At 37.4% G+C, this 21177-nt stretch overlaps 3 protein-coding genes across 3 annotated transcripts; 1 reads left to right on the top strand and 2 right to left on the bottom strand.

Moving 5' to 3' along the window:
* Window positions 1-615: 615 nt before the first annotated feature.
* On the bottom strand, window positions 616-2472 carry LOC101297605 (SUMO-conjugating enzyme SCE1-like). The gene is made up of 5 exons (XM_004291035.1): window positions 2256-2472; window positions 2076-2159; window positions 1269-1421; window positions 1074-1187; window positions 616-987 (listed from the first exon to the last, which is right to left on the bottom strand). Exons 1-5 carry the CDS (start codon window positions 2322-2324, stop codon window positions 925-927), a joined length of 483 nt encoding a protein of 160 aa, XP_004291083.1. The 5' UTR covers window positions 2325-2472; the 3' UTR covers window positions 616-924.
* A 339-nt stretch (window positions 2473-2811) lies between these two features.
* Window positions 2812-7370, bottom strand: LOC101297314 (long chain base biosynthesis protein 1-like). The gene is made up of 13 exons (XM_004291034.1): window positions 7218-7370; window positions 6725-6868; window positions 6550-6644; window positions 6219-6310; window positions 5921-6014; window positions 5763-5835; window positions 5527-5659; window positions 4911-5085; window positions 4196-4336; window positions 4010-4105; window positions 3740-3881; window positions 3443-3570; window positions 2812-3358 (listed from the first exon to the last, which is right to left on the bottom strand). The coding sequence occupies exons 2-13, from the start codon at window positions 6831-6833 to the stop codon at window positions 3182-3184; spliced, it is 1455 nt and encodes a 484-aa protein (XP_004291082.1). The 5' UTR covers window positions 6834-6868; window positions 7218-7370; the 3' UTR covers window positions 2812-3181.
* Window positions 7371-12738: 5368 nt separating this feature from the next.
* LOC101297025 (chromosome-associated kinesin KIF4A-like) lies at window positions 12739-21122 on the top strand. Its single transcript, XM_004291033.1, has 26 exons — window positions 12739-12998; window positions 13937-14083; window positions 14168-14317; window positions 14487-14740; window positions 14940-15124; window positions 15212-15336; window positions 15509-15545; window positions 15638-15729; window positions 15865-15975; window positions 16221-16334; window positions 16438-16531; window positions 16742-16854; window positions 16959-17057; window positions 17145-17255; window positions 17353-17469; window positions 17559-17639; window positions 17794-17865; window positions 18300-18393; window positions 18524-18564; window positions 18654-18755; window positions 18839-18933; window positions 19061-19282; window positions 19393-19555; window positions 19901-20071; window positions 20188-20501; window positions 20633-21122. The coding sequence occupies exons 1-25, from the start codon at window positions 12882-12884 to the stop codon at window positions 20401-20403; spliced, it is 3123 nt and encodes a 1040-aa protein (XP_004291081.1). The 5' UTR covers window positions 12739-12881; the 3' UTR covers window positions 20404-20501; window positions 20633-21122.
* The last annotated feature ends 55 nt before the right edge of the window (window positions 21123-21177 follow it).

The raw sequence follows: 21177 nt of genomic DNA, 5'->3' as shown, positions 1-21177 counted from the left end.
ATGGGAACTCTGTCTAGTACCGAATGAATCCATGTCAATTGAGAGTTGAATTGGATGCTGGACGGAGTATCACCATTCATTCACTAGTGACTACTGCATCAGTGAGTAATTTTAAACTTTTATGTCTGTATGTTGTGAGCAGCTCATATTCAGCGGCAGTTCCATATACATAGCTGCAAAGCGACGAATCCAAAGCTCAACTATCTCTGGGTCATCACGGATTGAATCAATTTACTTTTGCAGATGATTATTTTCTAATGTATACAACTGAGCTCAAACAGTGCAGATGAATTTTGGTTGAAGAGGTTGTGTTTAGCGTGCATTTGCTTCTTCATTGAGCTTAATCAATCATCTATACTCTTTGTCATTAGAGGTTAAGCAACAAGTACTGTATGGAATTTGAGTTTGATTGTGTTAGTGTGAGAAATATTCAAAGCAACAAAAAAAGATTTTAAATTGTTGAAACACCTTCCAAACGTAAACATTATGAGCTTAACCAATATTTTACTATGGAAACTCAATTCTTCTCAGATATTGGCTCAGGACACAGATTGTATCTCATTGCTTTAAAAAAATAAATAAATAAATAGAGGCATGGGCATTCTCAAAAAATGAAAAAAAAGAAGAAGAAATTAAAGGCATGAGTAGAAGAGGAGTTTCCCAGAACAGCAGTGATAACAAATCCAGAACAAAGTACACCAAGATTGGAGTTTGAAGTTGTGCATAAGAGCCTCTAGTGCCTACAAATTTTGAGTATTGTCACAATTGAGAATGAGAACCAACTACAATACACATACAACCATAAACAAAGGGAGAAAAAGGATGCAAGTCAGCTAATAACCTACTTATAAGGTAGGTCAAGTCTTGCGAAGAGCCTTGAGCATGATTTTGTTTGACTAAACAATGAGTTAACAAAAGCAATTGTCAGATAACGGATGGATATTGCTTTGCCTGCTGCTTCACTCTTCTCTTGTACTCAGCTGGTTCCTGCACATCAGGAATTCAGGATCAAAATTGGTTATAGAAAATTTAACTAACAAGAGAACAAAGTGCAACTAGAATTCAAAACAAACCTGGATGAAGAGCTGATAACCCTCAGTTTGTGCTGGATCAGCAGCATTAGGCTGGTCAAGCAAATCCTGAATGCCTACTAGGATTTGCTTCACTGTGATGGCGGGCCTCCACCCCTGAGAAAGGAAATCCCATTACGCTACTTCAACAATTGACAAAACCTCCCTATATAGGTACATGTAATGCTATTTACTCACCTTGTCCTCGTTGAGAATTGAAAGGCAAACAGTTCCAGAAGGATACACATTAGGGTGGAAAAAACCCTGTGGGAACTTGCACTTTGGGGGTTTGCTGGGGTAATCCTCGCTGAACTGGAGTGTAAGTGGATAGTTGCCACCTTCCCAATCAGTCTGCAATTGAGATATGGTCAATGCCGATAGTACAAAGACATTCACATTACTATAAATATAAAGCACCATCAAAAAGCACTGCAAATGTCAGTATACATAAAGCAACATATATCAACTGTTCTACAGCACAATGTGCTCGTGAAATTGCTACATTGATCTTCCAACACTTTGTTAATAGACCTTTAAAAACTGTAGTACAATCAATAAGATATCTGAGGCTTAATCATCTATCTAAGATTCTCTCCAAAATGTACATTACACATCCTACTCATTTTTCCAATCCGTTTTACTTCAGGTCACCCGAACACAGAAACAAATATGTAATAACAGAACAGTCCACCGCACAACAGCAAACAAGAGCTGAGAATGTATAAAAAAAGATCGACAATACCGACAGGGTTACAGAAAACTATAGCGAAACATTTCGACAGAAAAGAAAAAAAACAAGTCCAACTCTTGATAGAGCTACTGCCCCACCCTGAATAATTTCTATGAATTTAACATTATTATGAGCAAGCAAGTATACCAAAGAAACACACAGAAAAGAGTTACTGACACTCTTAGTCCGATGTGGGTAATACCCAGAAAACATAGATAAAAACTGATATGCTGAAATTGAGCAGCTAAATCAAAATTACAAAAGCAGAAACTCACAGAGGCTTTTCCGGGGATTAAGCACTGCCAAACCATCAAATTGACGGAGCCATCTGGACCCGTCTCTGGCCTCGCCACAAAACCCTAAACACCACCGATTACAATTATTATTGATATGAGCAATGACCTTCAAACTGAAACTGAAATTAAAAAAGAAAGAAAACAAGTGGGGGTACCGACATGGGGGTGATTCTTCCGCCAGGATTTGCGTTCCTCGGCGAGACGACCACGCGCGATCCCTCCAGACATTCTCTCTCTCTTTCTGTTTCTCTGAGAAGAAGAAAGAAAGAAAGAAAGAAGACGACGACGATGATTGAATTGAGGAAGGAAAACGCAGCCGCCTTTTATTGAAGACAAGCACAAGAATCTATTAAGCTCGCCTTTTATATTCCACCATATCCAATTCCACCAAAATTCTACTACCGGAAGTTCAGTACAATTGTACCACTACGCGCTTACGCAACTTCCGCGCGCGTGTTCGTTTTGTCTTTTAATACACTATTTTTGGAGAACATCTCCACGCGTATCGTATCTTCACACGTCGATAAATAAAATAATATAAAAACATGATAATCAAACATATAAATTATGATAAATGGTTAAAATTACATCGTCGTGTATCAAAGAATTTCCATTTGTTTATTATAAAATATAATGAAATGAAAATTTCCTAATGACATGAAAAACGCATGAAATAACTAGATTCTTGTGTACTAGAAGAATGTACATTGCAATTTCCAAATGATAGAAACAGTGCCATTTCCTTTGACATGTTTGAAATACGTAAAGAAGTCTAGTAAGAATTAAGAACCAATGTACAGTTGTAACATGAATATTTTGACAGCGTTATGAACAATCAAGGACGTAATCTGTGTTCTAAGACTAAATTTGACGTTAATCTCGATCACATGTATACAGTGGCCCAAAAAGTAGCAATCACATGTTAAAACAGCGATGAAAAGAATGCAAATAATGGCATCTCTACTGCATCAACCAGATGCCCCCTTTCTCTGTCATCCTAAGTTTCAAATTTGCTCAGACATCCGAGGGTTTTGTTAAGCCGCAGAATGTGCTTCAGTCGGCAAGAGAAATCAGGCATTCACCAGTCATGTGTAATTCTTCAGCACTGATTCTGCAACTGTTTTCAGCGACTCTGATGCCTTGATCAGATCGGCTTCTGAATGGGCGGCAGAAACAAACAGTCTAATTCCCACCGGCAAACGACACTTATCAAGTATCGACCTTTTGGAGGCCACCGCAAGAACTGAATGTTCCTTTAACAACTGCAAAGCCATAACAATTATATTTGAGAAACAGAGCAGAAATTGATTCAGCTTAGTGTCATCAAGATAAAACAATTTACTTACACGGTCTGCAATATCATCGAAGAGCTGCAGGTCACTCTTTATAGAACCTGTTGACTTCTGGAGTTTGAGAAACACAATGGGTGATTCTGGATTGCTCGCTAATGAGAGGCCTGTTACTCCTGCCAATCCTGCACATCACAGCACAATACTCAATAAAGAGGATGCCAGCGCAAGGCATGTCATAAGTGACTGCTAAGACACTACTAATCAAGTTATATCTATAATAGCAGTGCAATAACTACCCAAAAACAAAGAGAATCACACTTAAGCACATGAAAAAGGAGATCTAGCACAGACCTTTCCATAGTAACGAAATGTTTTTCTTCAGTTTCATTATCAGATCAGGGTTCTCCTCAAGAACATCAATGGCAGTAATGGCAGCACTCGCAAGATATGGGGGCAAAGAAGCAGAAAAGACATACCCAGAACTGCTCAGTCGCTGCCACAGACAATACCGCGAAACTTATTTGTTGGAAAGCAAAGACATAACCATTATTATGATAAGATAAAATTTCTTAGAATTCAAATGTTATGACAGGAACCATAGCAGTTAATAGATGACCATACTTGGTGATCAGTGACTCTAGCACTTCCTGTGCAGAAGCCTCCTTCTGCGGCTAAGGCGTGTCCCATTGCAGCAGTAATAATATCTATCTTGTCAACCTGCATATATCACACCACTAGAGAATCAGAAACTGACTATGAATCAATATATTGTGAGTCTTTTTTTCTTTAATGATGTTTGAAAAATACCGGAACCCCGCAAAATTCAGTGAGACCTCGTCCAGCTTTTCCAAGCACACCAAATGAGTTGCTCTCATCTAATAAAACACGAAAGAAATATTTCTCCTTCAATTTAACAATTTCGTCTAAGGGGGCTATTTGGCCAGAATTCTGCAAATTTAAGGATAAAAGAGAACCGGTCAAGACCTCCCAGTCAAACAATATTTTAACTAACTGAAGATGGGAAGGAGGAGCAACTGTATGTTATAATGACAGCATAGAAAGAGCTAAAGAGAAGAGATCTCATTCTGTTTTAGTAAAATTTTCACATCAGTTGAAGTAAGTAATCAACTATAACATCAGAAAGCTGTAACAGAGTACATGACAACATGACATGTCAATACACCCACAAATAGGAATCAACACTTCTAAATTGCATTAAGCTATTTCAATTCTCATTAAAAGTAGAGGCAATTTGCTATCATGGCAAGTTGGCAACTACAAAAAGATGAAAGGTCATTTTGTTGACATCTTAGTGACATAGCAACCTCTAATTTATTCAGTCAATCCACTTGCTGAAAATGGCGCTATTACAATTCATTTAGAGATGGGAAATCTTGCATTTATTTCACATAGTATAAGCAACCTCTATAACGAATGTGGATGATGCTGACTTGTGTCTTCAAAGAACTAAAAACATGCCAAAGAAAAAAAAATGTAAAAAAAGATATATTTGATGTGATACCTGGTACACAGCTTCAACCACAATGTAGCGTCGGAGTTTCTTAGCACGCTTATTCTTCACAGTGATTTCCTCCAAAGTGTTCCTTAATGATTCCATGTCATTATGCTTAAAATACACAATTGTGCTTCTAGAAAGATAAAGTCCATTTTGTATTCCCCAATGGACTCCTTCGTCCCTAAAAAAGAGGAAACAAAAACCACTTTACACATAAATTCATATCTACACAGAAATTTTTGTGCAATGTTATTAGCAGGCAGAGAAACTCCATATAAGCTAAGCCCAGGACCGAACAGTAGTAAAATAAAAAAGTAACGTGGCACCTGAAAGATATACACATACTGATCAGTGAGCGACGAGTAAACATACTGATCAGCGCGAATATACACATCCTTCAATTACTTCAGTAATTTGAATGTAATTTGATCTCAATTTGAATTGTAATCGCAAGTAACAATTAAAAAGATCTATAAATTAGCTTAAAGTGAAGAGATTTGCCATGTTATGTTATCCATATTATTCACTTTCATAAAAAGCTCTCCAACAGTCTAACTAAACAGGTTCTGCAGAACAGAGAAGAAGACAACAATATATTATGATTGGGATTATGCATACTCACACAACAATGATATCTCCTTTTTTGCAAAATGCTGGAATTGCACTGAACATGGTGGAGAGACCATAAGAATAGAGAATTGAATCAGGGGTTCCCAAAAACTTTGCTATTCTTGCCTCACAATCAAGGTGGACATCTGATGCAAAATAAAATAAATAAGACAAGTTATACCGCAGGTGTCTACTTTCTATGAAAAGAAAAGAACATCGAAATTTTATCTCATAGCATATAAGTCATACCAATTGTGCCATAGAACCCACGAGGACCACATGAACCAACACCATATTTCTCTAATGCAGAGGTACATGACTCCTGAGATTAGACATTTCTATTAATGCTCTATAAATGCTATCATTCGAATAGAGAAAGTATAGTAATATGAAAAATTATCTCTTACAAGCAACTTCTCATGTCCAATTAATCCAAGATAATTTGCTGCAGCAAAGTTCACAACTTCTTTGCCATTGACTATTGGGTGTGGCCCTGCAGCACTGAATAAATTCCGCTCATTAGCAAAATCATAACATGAAGAGCCCGATATTTTATTCTTTCTTCAAAAAAGAAAAAATGCAGTACTTTTAATGGCCTCCTTATTCTCTCTCTCCCTGATGAAAATCAAACAGAGGAACATGCAAACTAAAGCATCGCCAAACTATGAATTAGTTTAAGAAGAGCTAGGGACTAAGCTCACTCACCTTTCCAACACTGGGGGTTCATACTGCATATCTTTGGTGATAGGAGGAATGAGAGGTTCAGGAACCCATTCCTCACATAGATCATCTATTTCCTACATGTACCAAAACTAGCAAAGTTCAGTTAAGAATCCAGAACATTCGGAAAGCACAAGAATCAGAATCATATGTTTGGTGATATGTAAATAGTGACACAACTAAATTGGCCGCAGAGATTTTTTTTCTTTTGAAATGCCAATAAGAAGTATAATCAAATTACAACAATGCCTCAATCCTGAACTCCTTATTTTGTTAACTTATGAATATTGAAAGTAGTTCAATCTTTGACACAAACCTTCTCTGTTAAAGGCTTCTTAGGGGGCTTGTAACTTTTCTGGGAGAGTAGAAAAACAATGACAGCAAAAAGAAGTACTTCCACAAAAAGATGTCCTGCAAGAATAATTGTTGATCAGAAACCAACTTCCATCAATAAAAAGTACAAATCTCATGAAACACAGCTGCAAGCCTACCGCCGATCGGCACTCCAAAAACAACAGCTCTGGAGGAGGGAGCATCTAAAGTGGCAGTCACCCAATCCAACGTAGAATTCACCAAGTTCAACACATAATTCGATGCCATTTTACTTGATAACTCATCAACGAAACGCCAGGATCCTGCATAGAAATGCTGTTATTAACCGATCACCTGATCATTCACAAGTACAGAGCCTAAAATTCACATTGTAAACGAGCTTAGCTGATAAGCTGAATTCTACTTATTATTATGAGCAGTATTACTATTACCATAACAACAACAAAAATATATAGATTTGAAATTCTGAACAGAAATCAAGTGTAGAGATATAGTGATCAATAAGATCCAAAACCTCGAAGCGAAATTTCAATAACAATTCATGCTAAATCATCATTATAATCAGTAATAATCCAAAGATACGCATGCATATATTGTGGGGGTTAACTGATCAGGTCAGCATGTTTGAGTCGGAGAGACAGTTATGAGTACCTGAACGGAGTGCGGCGGAGGCGATGGCCGAGGCGGCGGAGTAGTGGGGTTGTGGATTTTTCTTCTTCTTATTTCTTCCTCTCGTTTGGGTTGTATGAGATTCAGATGAAAATGAGGGCGAGGGTCAACCAAGTTGCTCGTTCGCGTTGGCGGACAAAACTTCGCCGCATTGGCCAACACTTATTTTGGCCAAAGTAAATTTTAATAAGAACAATAAAAAGGGAGACAAAGACAAAAAAACAAAAAAACAAAAAAAACAAAGACATTTCTCCTAAGAAAAATCTTACCTGCTCATTAGGATGTAATTCTACAGTTAATACTTGATAACGAATGAGCTGTTTACAAATATCATGTTGTCTTGAATGATTCATATGTGCTTCCCCTAGTTTGATTTGGTTATGGGCACAATTTGTCATATAATTCAAATGTTATAATCTTATCACTTAAACTAAGTGAACACAATAAAAGAAAAATCTGAATATATTTGGCTCAAAGCCTCTTATTTAATTACAACCTTCATATCTACCAAACAATTTTGTTTTGAACTAAACTACTACATACTACATAGTAATTAGAGCTCAAAATGACATGTTACCAATATTATTGGGTCTAATTGGGCTAGCCATGGGTGAAAACTGCAAGACCTCAACTATATGTCGTGTATCAACAAATTGGGCCAAGCTCATACATGGTTTAGTCTAGTTCTTCAATATGAAACTTAGGAAGTTAAGCGTAACTTGGAAAAAATTCTCATCGAGCCACAAATATTGATATTGTATTTGTAGACATTATGGATCTAACTCGAATATAAAATTAGTTTTGAGTCTAACAATGTCTAAACACTCATCGACAAAACTCTTTTAAACTGTGTGTTTCATCCACACCAATAATAGATGATAATATGTCGGATCGGTCATATCGGATGTCCCCGAAGGGACAATAGATGCTAATATGTAAATTTAACTAATTTTGGAACACTTCTTATTAAAAAAAAAAAAAAAAAAAAACACCAATTGTGGAAAACTCTTCCTTAGTAGAAGAAGAGCTAAAATGTGCATTGCCCTCCTCCAAACAACCAAAACAAGAATCTGGGCCTAAATTGTTGGCCTAAAATCACATGGGCCAAATTGCCTAAGAGGAAGAACCTAACTCAAAATTCTTTTGCCTAAGAATACAAAATTCCCAAGTCACATCACGTTGAACCAAACGACGAGGTCGGCACCAGCAAAAAGCGATTGAACCTTAAAGACCACTTGTAAAAAAAGAATGATGGAAATCGTAATCATCAAGACCAAAATCAGATGGATCTCCATGATGAAAAAATGCAGGAGTCTCACATGTTGTGTCTCCTCCTCCACACTCTTGGTGCTTTTTCTTGATGCTAGGAGTCAGAAACAACGATAGCTTTTTAAGCATAAGGTTGCAAGATTGATCCAAGCTAGACAAGATATGATGGAAGCAAAAGACTAAGAAAAAAGCACACTTGGATTTGGATATTCATTTACTTTGAGTAGACAATTGGACCACTCTTATAATAATTGTGCAGTTTGGAATCATATCTATCCTATGTTAGCATAATTGATTATGTACTTAAGAAATAATCAATGGCTAATTGGACTGTGAGATAGTCCAAAATCCCTGTTAATTATGGTGTTAATCATCTTGTAGATGGTGGATTGTTTGAGGAGATCGAATGTGTTAGACTATGGCTGTCTGAGATGGATGAAAATGGGAGCTAGCTAGCTTGGATGAAAAAGGAAGCTTGAGCTGGGAATAATGGTGGTGACGTAAAGGTGGTAGAAGCACATGGTGAGAGAAAGAGAGCACAAGGATGAAGATAGAGGTGGTGAAGGGAATAGAATAAAGAGGCACCAATGCTTCAGTAGCTGCAGCTAGCACATTCTCTCATCTCATCCAGCTACTGGAGAACAGTTAAAAAGAATGTGCTTAGTTTTCTTCAACCATGTGGCCGCCCTCGTGCTCTATTGACAACATTGAGTTGGAATTCTCTTGTTTACAAGAAGGTACAGGCATATTTTGTCCATCGATCGATCAGCTGCGATAAAAGTTTCGCTCAAGTGATTTGAAGGATGTGATTTAATGATAAACTTACATGAACAACGTTATATCGGTTTAAGTATCAATTCAGATGATATCATTCTATTCTATTAGGGAAGAAGCTAGTCCGGGTGAAAAATGCACTTCCTCGAGATAGTAATAAATTGCAGAATGAAAGAGATAAGTTAACTCACAGGGTTGAAAAAAACTGACCCAAAAATGAAAAGGTTGAGGTGCCTTGTTTAAGAAGGCACAGGTTATACTGTCATAGGATCATACGTGGGATTAGGTTGAAGCTTTGGAGGTAAGTGGTAAGACATCATATCAAAACAGAGCTGTCTCCCATACTTGGCAATTGTAAATTATCAAGGAAAAGCCTAAACTCAGCTAATAAGAACATCTTTTTAAGGTAAGTATGAACAAACTAGGTAGAGATTTTTCCTCAGCAAAGCAAATGAAGCAAGCAATATATAAGTGGGGGCCTCATTTCACATTCTGGATAGTTGCTTGGTCTGCTTCCAAGCTAACGGTCGAATTCAGAGAAATGGAATGAGTGGGAAGTTAGGTATTGGGGTCACTGAAACTTGAGGTTGGGATCAGTTTTTTATCAGCTTTTCTATCTGGGTTTCCTTCACTCTCAATTTAGGAGCTGTAGCTCGAAAGAACTGCAAAAAATACCCATTGGTGCATGTGGAGCAGGTTGCTTATCTTGCAGTCTACCGCTAGCTTCAGGCGGAGAGAGTTTATTTACTTTCTCGCGCTTAAAAACATATTATCATGATGTATTTTTAACTGATTAAACACTACTTTTTGTAATTTAACTTTTTGGATTAAATTCATTTTACCCTTCTGAGGTTTCGAGTTGACCTTATTTCAGTCTATGTTCTCTCAATTTTAAAAATTTACCCTCTAAAGTTTCTAATTTTCATCAGCTTTGGTTATTTGCTAGGATTCAATCAAAATTTAACGTTAATTTTGACTTTATGACTCATTTTAAAGGCTAAAACAGTCATGTAACATAAAAATCAGACTTTGTGATTTTTTTTTTGAGATTCCATGTTAGCATTTAACATCCAAATTAGAATAAATCTTAGTAAATAAGCAAGGTTGATGAAAATTTGAAACTTTAAGGGGTAAATTTTCAAAATTGAAAGAACGGGAACTGAAATAAAGTTAACCCTAAACCTTAAGAAGGTAAACTGAATTTAATCATAACTTTTTTTTGTCAACAAGCGTATAATTATTTTTTTTTGCTTTGTGTGTATCTTTGTTTTTTTTCAAAACTTTGATTGGGACTCTACATTCACGAGACAGTACAACTTCAAATGAAAACTTTGTATACTTTGGTAGTTAACAAGAAATGTTTGTCAATTTATGTTATTGTACTAGCATGTAAATTTTAGTACAAAAATGGAAACATCATATAGCTAATCTTGATAGGCCAAAAGATGAAAATACAATTTGGCCCACAGTAGAAGGAAATATAAAAGAACTCAGAACCATGTATTCTAGGTAGCATAATCTTCAGCTCCTCCTGTCTATTTTGTTTTCAAGTACAGTGGATCCCAAATATATAAATATAGTTCGATCACCACTTAAATAATTCAAGTATCACCATCAACCAACATCACTCCCTTTGATGGTCCTTGCTCATCTACTTGCTACAGTTTACTTTTGAGCCTCCTAAAACACTACATTATTAAGAGTACAACCACCAACCGGGTAGTAGTCCATGGTTAATAACATCATTATATTCTTTAAGAATTTGAACGTACCACTTTTAAAGAGCACTTAACGAACAATATGGGTAAACAGTTGGTTTCATTCAAATTTAATACGTTGACGAAGAAAAAGAAATGCCTTGTAATATTTCAAATTAAAAAAATACAAACATTTTATTTTGTAAAATATACCGCAAACAATAACTAATTGACTAATTGAACCATATTCTTCTGTAGTCTAAACTGCTACGAAAGTCCTTCTTTTGTAACGGGGGTGGCACAGGTGTGTGAAAAACGTGGGACCATTCGTCGTCGGGAGTTGGAGATGACTGTGCTGGAGGGGGAGTGATCGGAGTGGGGTCCAGCTAGGTGGGTTAACGGGCATGTGAGGGTGGTCGACCACCAGCTGGCATTGTCTAATTTGTGTGGGACTGTGTTTCCGTCCACTCGCTTTACTGCAGCGGACCTCCCCCTCTCTCTAATTATCACTTTTTCTATAGCCGGGGCGCCCCCCCTCTAACTCACTTGCCCTCTTCCTCAAGACATATTGATACCCTTTTCCCCCATACTATATGATACTGTAGGTCTTCTCCTAAATGCCTAGAGGACGACAAATATTGCGACAATTTTCACAAGAAAAAGAAAAAAAAAGAAAAAGAAAAAGAAAAATCCGGATCACAAGCAAAATGAATGTTTTCATAATCAAATTGTACATTTTTGGAATTATCTTAGAAATATGTTATTGTAATATACGGGTAAGAACGAGTACATTTTTAGACATATTCTAATACAGGTTGCTTCCATTAAAGGTCTGAAATTTGTATTTTAGTAATTTTTAGGACCTCAGTTGTTACTAGCTAACAGTCCATTAGCTACATTCAACATTATAGAACTCGTGATTCAAACGGCAATTTATGAAAGTTTATAAGTAAATTTCAATAACAAGTCTTAATCTATAAGTACTTTAAACAAGCGCCGTGTTTTCTAATTTATAGTTAACCAATTCAAATATGATATTACCAACTATAAGGACATAGCTAGCTCTCAATTTTGGTTGATGAAAAAAAATAAATTTGTCACATGTTGTGGTAAAGTTGGTCGAACTGCTTATATTGTCCAGAGTTCGAGTCCCAAGTTTGTGACAAGCATGTTTGAGAGGTATTTGGATTCATGTGCATGCAACATGAGCTTTGGTGAGATACTTTCATATTCCATAATTCGAGTATCGATTGAATGAGTGTGTTCTTAACTTGTTAACGTAACCGATGTGGCTTGCTATATTACTTTAAGTAGTATAAAAAATTTCATCCGAGTTCATGAGACGTGGCACGGTGTGGTGTGCCCGTCGCTTTTCCTTACCAAATTCCCGCCCCGTCAAACGGTACCGTGTAAGACCGGAAACCAACCGGAGAACAGGAAAATCCAGAAATGAAGGGCAAAGACGTAATAACGCGGACACAACAGGGGCGACGGTGACACCTCGCACCTGGACACAGCCCCCACCTCGGTGTCAAACATTACGGAGGGGAGAGACCGTTGAGAAAAGCAGAACTGGGGGGCAATTTCGGAAAGAGTGTCATAAAAGTTTGGAGGAACGCAAACCGTCTGTGCGGGTGTGTAGTGAAGGGCAAGGGAAAATCATAGTGGTTGTTGTCCTTGCAGTTACGCGCTCATTTCCCCAACTACCCTTTCCCTTCTTTCTTCTTCTTACTATTTTTACTTTCTCTCTCCAACACTCTCATCACAGTCTCAACCAAAATGAGCTCCATTCTCCTCACCTGATTTGTGAGACAATGAGAACGGTTTGATCCGGCTTCATTCTTCTTAATCGGCTGGATTTTTGTTATTGAGCTCTGGAAGAGGAGGAGGAGCTGGTTTGATTGCCATGGAAGCCGGTGAGGACTGCAGTGTCAAAGTGGCCGTCCACATCCGGCCGCTCGTCGGAGACGAGAAGCTTCAGGGATGTAAGGATTGCGTCACTGTCGTGCCTGGGAAGCCTCAGGTACTGTCGATTAAATCCCTGCATTTCCTTTTTTTTTTTTGAGTAAATTAGCTGAGGAAGTTGTTACTGAGAATGGTGGCGAACTGAAGCGGAGGGGATTGGAATATCGGGAGATCTAGATTCAGTCATGGTTCCGGCACCGGAGCATTGCAGGCTTCATTTGCCGATTTTGATTCTCGATCCGAGTTGGTTATGGTCTCAAAGTGATGTGATTTGTTCGGGGCTGTAAAATATTGTGTGAGATTAGAGATTATTAATCGGTTGAAGCTGAGCTGATGCCTACATTTGGTTCTGTAAAGTACAATTCCGGTAACATCTGAGAAATCAAAACTTTCTATTACTTCGGTTGATTTACGCCATCGATTCAACCGGTGAAATATTTTTGGATGAAAGAAGAAGAAGAACTGTTTCTTCTCAGTTTATACGTCATGCGAAGCCAATAATAAGTTTTCGGATATATATTGAAACTGATAACATAGGCTAATTTCTTCTCTTCTGTTCTTATTCATGGTAAAAATTTGTTTTTGGCATGATCAATCAGTAGAACTCTGTTTCTTTAATTTCACTTCGTTCCAGTCCAATAGAATGTGCATGGTGTCCAATTGCATTAATAGATACCCAGTAACCAAATAACTACAATATCCAAAGCTTAATAAAAACCCACTTTTAGAAACTAGTTGTATTCAGAACAGATGCTAAATGTCGTTGTGGGTATTGTGAAAATTGAGGTGAAAATCCAGTGAAGCTGGGGAGGAGGAGGTGGTGTTGGTGTAAAGAAAAATGTGAAAGTTGTGCAAAAAGAGCAGAGATTATTCAGAACCCAGAGAACCTTTTTGGGCCCAGTTTGGCTCCACCACTGATGAGCTCTAGCATGCTGATTAAGTGATTGTTGACAGTTTGATTAATGTGACCACATGTTCGTTGTGACAATGGTGCAGGTACAAATTGGGACACATTCATTTACTTTCGATCATGTCTACGGGAGTACTGGTTCTCCATCATCTGCAATGTTTGAAGAGTGTATTGTTTCTCTGGTTGATGGTTTGTTCCAAGGATATAATGCTACTGTCCTTGCGTATGGTCAGGTAGTTACACTTCTGATGTAGAGTTGAGATTGTGTGCCTTGCGGCTAGTGTTACGTTGAAGCTAACATAATCATTATATTGCAGACGGGTTCCGGGAAAACATATACCATGGGCACTGGTTTCAGAGATGGTGTGCAGACTGGAATTATCCCTCAAGTCATGAATGTATTATTCAGCAAAATTGAAACTCTGAAGCATCAGACGGAGTTCCAGTTGCATGTTTCCTTTATAGAGGTTTGTATTTGGTGGTTTATTCTTTACTTTGTTTTAGGATATTAGAAGTTGTCTTTCATGATTTGTGATGTTACTAGACTATTTTGGCTTGAGTTGAAGATTTGATAGCTACCATTTGTTACGTATCTGAGGTTCATCACTGATTTAAGTAGAAAATTTTGTTGCAAAGATTCTTAAAGAGGAAGTACGAGACTTGCTAGATCCCAGTTTTCTAAGCAAACCAGAAGGTGCAAATGGGCATGCCGTGAAAGTAGCAATCCCTGGAAAACCACCAATACAAATTCGAGAATCATCAAATGGTGTTATTACATTGGCAGGATCCACTGAAATTAGTGTTAGCACACTTAAACAAATGGCTACATGCCTTGAGCAAGGATCACTGAGCAGGGCTACAGGGAGTACAAATATGAACAATCAGTCAAGGTATATTTGGTGCCATGTCCTATCTAAGAATCATTGAACTCAGTTTCTTTTTATTTATTTTTTATTTTTTATGTATTATATACAGCGTTAAAAATGTAGGTTTCTGCATTTCTAATTTGTTTTGATTTTATTATCTTTGGATGTAGATTAAGTGCCACAAAGTATAATGACTTTTCTTTCTCTACTTCTGTCTATACAGTCGTTCACATGCCATCTTCACCATTACATTAGAGCAAATGCATAAGCTCAACCCAGCAAGTTCTGGCAATGGTCTCAATGAAAGTATGAATGAAGATTATCTGTGTGCCAAGTTGCATTTGGTGGATCTTGCCGGGTCTGAGCGAGCCAAGAGGACAGGTTCAGATGGCATGCGTTTTAAGGAAGGTTGGATACACTTTCTTTTTATGTGACTTTTTATATCTACAGTGTACTTCTGGTCTTCATTTGAGGATATTATTTTCTCTTAAACAGGAGTTCATATTAACAAAGGTCTTCTTGCACTTGGAAATGTTATAAGTGCACTTGGTGATGAGAAGAAGCGAAAAGAAGGACTTCATGTTCCGTATCGAGATAGTAAACTTACTCGGCTTTTGCAGGTTTGTTTTATTCAGAAATTGATAAAATCTTCTGTTATAGAGGCCAAGTTGTTCGTATACTTAAGTAAACAAAAAGGTGTAACAACAAGTGACAAATATTCATTTACCTATGCACCTCCCTGCACAGGCTTATTATAAAGTAGAATTCTAAGTTTACTCTTAATTTTGGCAGGACTCACTTGGTGGTAATAGCCGAACTGTTATGATAGGTAATTAATCAATTTTTGTTATTTCATGTCAAGCAAACTAAAACTTTCTTATGGGTAGTTTATGATGTTTGTTTTTATCTTCTGTCATACAGCTTGCATCAGTCCTGCTGATATTAATGCTGAGGAAACCTTAAACACTTTGAAATATGCAAATCGTGCTCGAAATATCCAAAATAAGCCCATTGTAAGTTGTTACTCATCTACAGTAATCTCTTTAGTGTTCTTTTTTTTTTTTTTTTTTCACTTCTGAATGTAGATACAAATGATCTGCCTTTGTTAAAGTGTTGCTTATGCGGCCTTTTCTGATTTGCTGTACCAGGTCAATAGAGATCCCATGACGAATGAGATGCTGAAGATGCGCCAACAATTAGAGTATTTGCAAGCTGAGCTTTGTGCTCGTGGGGGAGGATCTTCTTCTGATGAAATGCAGGTATTACTATTATCTGAATTCTTTTAATGTCTGCTTTCTTCCATCGAGGGTTAGAGTTACATGTTTTCTATAGACTTAGAGGTTCCACTTAAATGAAGGAACCAAATCAACAATATAACAAATTCTTGATTTGTATTAGTTAACTATTATTATTAATCATTATCAAAAATAAAAAAATATTATCATTAATTAATAAAAAATAGATATGCGTATCTTCTAAAATATTTTTCTATCAATTTTTGTAGGTTCTCAAGGAAAGAATTGCTTGGCTTGAAGCAGCTAATGAGGATCTCTGTCGAGAACTTCATGAATATCGAAATAAATGCACAGTTGAAGACCAATGGGACAAAGGTGCTCAAGTATGTATCTCTCTCAATCACACTCTTCTTCAATCTTGCCTCTTCACTTCTTTCAAACCTGCTTGTCTATGGACATTTACACATCTTGAACTTCATTTTTCAGGATGCTAGTCCCTGCTCTGTGAAAACTGATGGCCTTAAAAGGGGTTTACAAAGTATAGAATCAGCTGACTATCAAATGGGTGAAGCAATATCAGGTATTTATTGTTTAGAATGGCGTGGGAATTTGGAAAAGCATCAGTTTCTCAATTACATCGCAATCCTGCAACTATGGAAATTTTGTTATAGTGTTATAAGTTGTGCAGAAAAATCACCTAGAATCCTGTGAATCAGTTTTGTTCACATAAAACTAAGGTTTCTTTACTTGAAATCATTTTCATCTAGGGTAGTATTGCCTATTTTAGCAGGTGATTCTGGAGAAATTGATGAAGAAGTAGCAAAAGAGTGGGAACATAGTCTTCTGCAAAATACCATGGACAAAGAGTTGCATGAACTGAATAAACGTCTGCAGCAGAAAGAGGTGTGTGTTTGTGTACACTGTTAATTTATTTTCCTCATAAAGAGGTTTTCTTTTCTATCATATGGTTGTGTATACTGTTAACATTTGGTTTGATGTTTGTGCAGTCGGAGATGAAATTTTTGGAAGGGCCCGACACGGTGGCACTCAAGCAGCACTTTGGAAAGAAAATAATGGAACTTGAAGATGAGAAAAGAGCTGTGCAGGTGAACTGGAAACCCTTGAATTTTGATATTCTCATCGGAGAGAAGTAGTATACATTTCGTCAGTCATTAACCTGTTTCATAATGCAGAAAGAGAGGGACCACTTGTTGGGTGAAGTCGAAAATCTTGCTGCTAGTGATGGACAAGCACAGAAACTGCAGGATGTTCATTCCCAAAAGTTAAAGGGACTTGAGGCACAGGTGACCAAAATTTTCAGCTATAAAGCTTTTGTCTCTGGATAAGCAGGAGACTTCCTATATTCAGAAATGTTTCATCTTTACAATGTTAACATACCAGATTCTGGATCTAAAGAAGAAACAAGAGAGCCAGGTTCAACTTTTGAAGCAAAAACAGAAAAGTGACGAAGCGGCAAAACGGCTTCAAGATGAAATTCAGTCTATAAAGGCACAGAAGGTTTAGAGTAATCCATACAATACATGCAGTATTTATCATAAAATTTCACTTTGTCCACTGCTAAAATTTATACTTTTCTAATCTTGTAGGTTCAATTGCAACAACGGATAAAACAAGAAGCAGAACAATTCCGGCAATGGAAAGCCTCTCGAGAGAAGGAACTGCTGCAGGTATTTACTTTGAAGACAGTTCAGAAAGTCTGAAACTCCTGCTGTTGTCTCATGGAACTATACATATGAAATATATTTAGTCTAATAATTTTTCGGCTGAAATCTCTGTCTGTATTAATTCACTCCCTTCTTTGATTTCACTTTGAAATAATAGTTACGGAAAGAGGGCAGGAAAAATGAATATGAAAGGCATAAGCTGCAGGCTTTAAATCAGCGCCAGAAAATGGTGAGTATGTCTCAGTTGCTTATTTATTTGAGCTTTTTGAGTTTAAACTTGAAAGAATTCAATGCTAAGTCTGTCAAGCAATACAAGTTTCTGATTATAAATTTCTGATTCTGATACTGCATGTTAATTTCCCTTGTTATGCTCAAATCTGATTTGGGAAGTAATCTGAATTGCTGCATGTTGCTTTCATTACATTGTGGATGCTTCTCTTTTATGAGAGCGAAAGAGTACTTTATTATGGTGTTTTCTTTTCAAGCTAAACGAGCCATTGCCCATAGGACTACATTCCTGGAGTTGTGTGATGTTATCTGCGGAGTTGATTGTCTCTGCTTGATATATCTTAATACTTTAGAAATGTATGATTATGGGGTTGTATTAATTTCTAGCAACATGCAACATGGCAGTTGACTGTTGAATGCATTCCTCTCTTTCAGGTCCTTCAAAGAAAGACTGAAGAGGCTGCAATGGCTACCAAGAGGCTTAAAGAATTGCTTGAAGCTCGTAAATCTTCTGCTCGAGACAACTCAGGTATATATAATGTTTCAGAGCTGCAGTTCTGGACACCTATTGCCTTTAAATGACATAGGGTGCTTATATGTTCACACCATGAGCCTTCTACTCATCTAATAAGCTATCTAACTTTGCAAACTTTTACCAGCTATTGCCAATGGGAATGGGTCCAACGGAACACATGGACAGGTATTCCTCTTTTCTTCATCTTCTTACCTAATGCTTTGTGGCTTTCCCTTTGAATTTTGAATCCTGATAATTCAACTTTTTATCACTAGCACAATGAAAAATCCTTGCAACGCTGGCTAGATCATGAGCTGGAAGTCATGGTGAATGTGCATGAAGTTCGTCATGAATATGAGAAACAAAGTCAAGTGTATGTATAAATTCATGTTCATTCCATACTGAATGTATTTGAAATATTATTGGAGGTTTCTTATTTAAGCTGTACTATCCAGACGAGCTGCATTGGGCAGAAGAGTTGGCGTTGCTGAAGCAAGTAGACGAGTTTGCTTCAAAGGGCCTTAGTCCTCCAAGGGGAAAGAATGGCTTTTCCAGGTATGTTTTGTGTTAAAACACTTGCCTCCCCGTTCATAACTTGGAATTGGATCGAGAGGTTAGCAAGAAATAGTTGAATGGTAGAGGTTAAATCAGGTGGTTTATTACTGTATTTTTTTTATCTCAGAGTTTCCTCCATGTCACCAAATGCAAGAATGGCCAGAATATCCTCACTTGAGAACATGCTTGGCATATCGTCAAACTCACTTGTAGCAATGGCATCACAACTTTCAGAGGCAGAAGAGCGAGAGCGTGCTTTTACTAACCGTGGACGTTGGAACCAACTGCGTTCAATGGCAGATGCAAAGAACTTGCTTCAATATATGTTCGATTCTGTTGCTGATGCAAGGTATTAATAGATCTTGGTAGCAATTAAATAATTTCTTGAAGATTATCATGATCTGTAAATTTAATTTTTACACATGAAGTTCTGAGTATTGTTTCACATGTTGTCAACAGGTGCCAATGTTGGGAGAAGGATATGGAGATCAAGGAAATGAAAGAGCACCTCAAAGAACTTGTAGGCTTGTTGCGGCAGAGTGAGACACGAAGAAAGGAAGTTGAAAAGGAACTAAAATTTAGAGAGCAAGATGCCGCAGCTGCATTGGCAACACCACCATCGGTAAGAATATTAGACCAACTACTATTTCTTCTAATGCTTAGACCTTAGAATAGCACTATTCTTCCTAATACCAAACCTTCGAAAAAAATAAGTTTGGGAATTTAGACTTCCCCTCTGGAAGTGAAGGTTTATTTTAGAGTTGAAGAGAAACTTTTGAAGGGCTTAAGAAACCCTGAAGCTCTAAAGTTACAGTTCACTAACAAAAGTTCTTTCATATTGGAAAATAGAGGAGTCTGGTCCTTTCTATAGGTTTTTATAGCAGTTGCAGCAACATCTATTCTCATCTGTTTCTTACCTGGCTCAAGAATGTGAATGATTCTTTTTTTTATATCTTATAACTCATAGGCTGGCTATGATAACGGGAACTCACACAGTTCACTGAAACACTTTGCTGATGCCACGAATGGTTCCTTGTCCCCAATCTCTGTGCCTGCACAGAAACAGCTAAAGTATACAGCAGGCATTGCTAATGGCCCAGTGAGAGAATCCACAGCTTTCATAGATCAGACACGAAAGGTCAGTTCCTGATCTTTTCAATTACAGAATTGGGGCCTGTTCTTTTGTTTTGCTTTTTTTTGTTTGTTGTTTTTTTTTTTTTCAAGTTTCAGCAGCAGGATTTTCTATTCGTGCAGATGGTACCCATAGGACATTTGCCAACAAAAAAATTAGCTATTATAGGACAGTCTGGAAAGCTATGGAGGTGGAAGAGGAGCCATCACCAGTGGCTAGTCCAATTCAAATGGAAATGGCAAAAGCCTTGGAGACTCTCAGAATGGATTAGGCACAGTGATGAAACAATCATAAGGACAAAGCCTCGTGTACAAGCACTGTCAAATGGGAGGATTTGAAGTTCTACGGTCACCAGCCTATTTGTTGCCAACGTCTTATCTTTGCCCTCTACATGGCACCCCTAGGCATGGCAGGGGGATTAGAGAATGAAATGCAGGTAATATAATACACTTGTTTGGATGGCCAAAACTAATAGCTGCATAATTGATGGTCGTACAAAGAGTAGTTTGTGGCTTGAAAGAGTCAGTGTAGTGATTAACCCAATTTGAATTTTGATAAACCATGCAGTGTGCTGTAAGTAGCTATTGAGGATCCTTGCTACTGTCATTTTGGAAAGTATGCAGGTTTGTTGTTGAAAATTTTGAGATGGTTACTGAAATCGGAGCATCTTGTAAAGCTGTGTTGATGCTGCCGTGATACTTTGTGTAGCTAGAAGACCACACCAAAGGCAGTGGCGCAAGACTGCAAGTGGTGTTATACTGGTGAAAGGAGGAACCAAGTTGTCAGAGTGATAGACATATCTACTAATAACAAAACATGAGAACAAACTCCTCCCAACCAAGTTACAGAAATATGTATAAAAGGTTTTCACCTCCATATTTTTTCTGTGGTAATTGTAATTTGTATTTATAACCCTCTGGCGTAAGCTGCTATAATGTTCTCGTGTACGAGCTAAAGGGAATCTTTTTTGTAGATTTTGTTTCTTGTTGTGTAAGAAATTTGCTTGTATGACCTATTTGTAAAAAACAGAGCAAAATATTGAATCAAAGTTGTCCATACTTTGCCATTTCTCATCCCGTGTTTTGCAGTATTCTATTGTACAAAGCTCCGAA

Source organism: Fragaria vesca, linkage group LG2 (genome assembly GCF_000184155.1).
Source record: "Fragaria vesca subsp. vesca linkage group LG2, FraVesHawaii_1.0, whole genome shotgun sequence".
NCBI classification, from domain to species: domain Eukaryota; kingdom Viridiplantae; phylum Streptophyta; class Magnoliopsida; order Rosales; family Rosaceae; genus Fragaria; species Fragaria vesca.
This window is presented reverse-complemented; position numbering and strand designations above follow the sequence as displayed.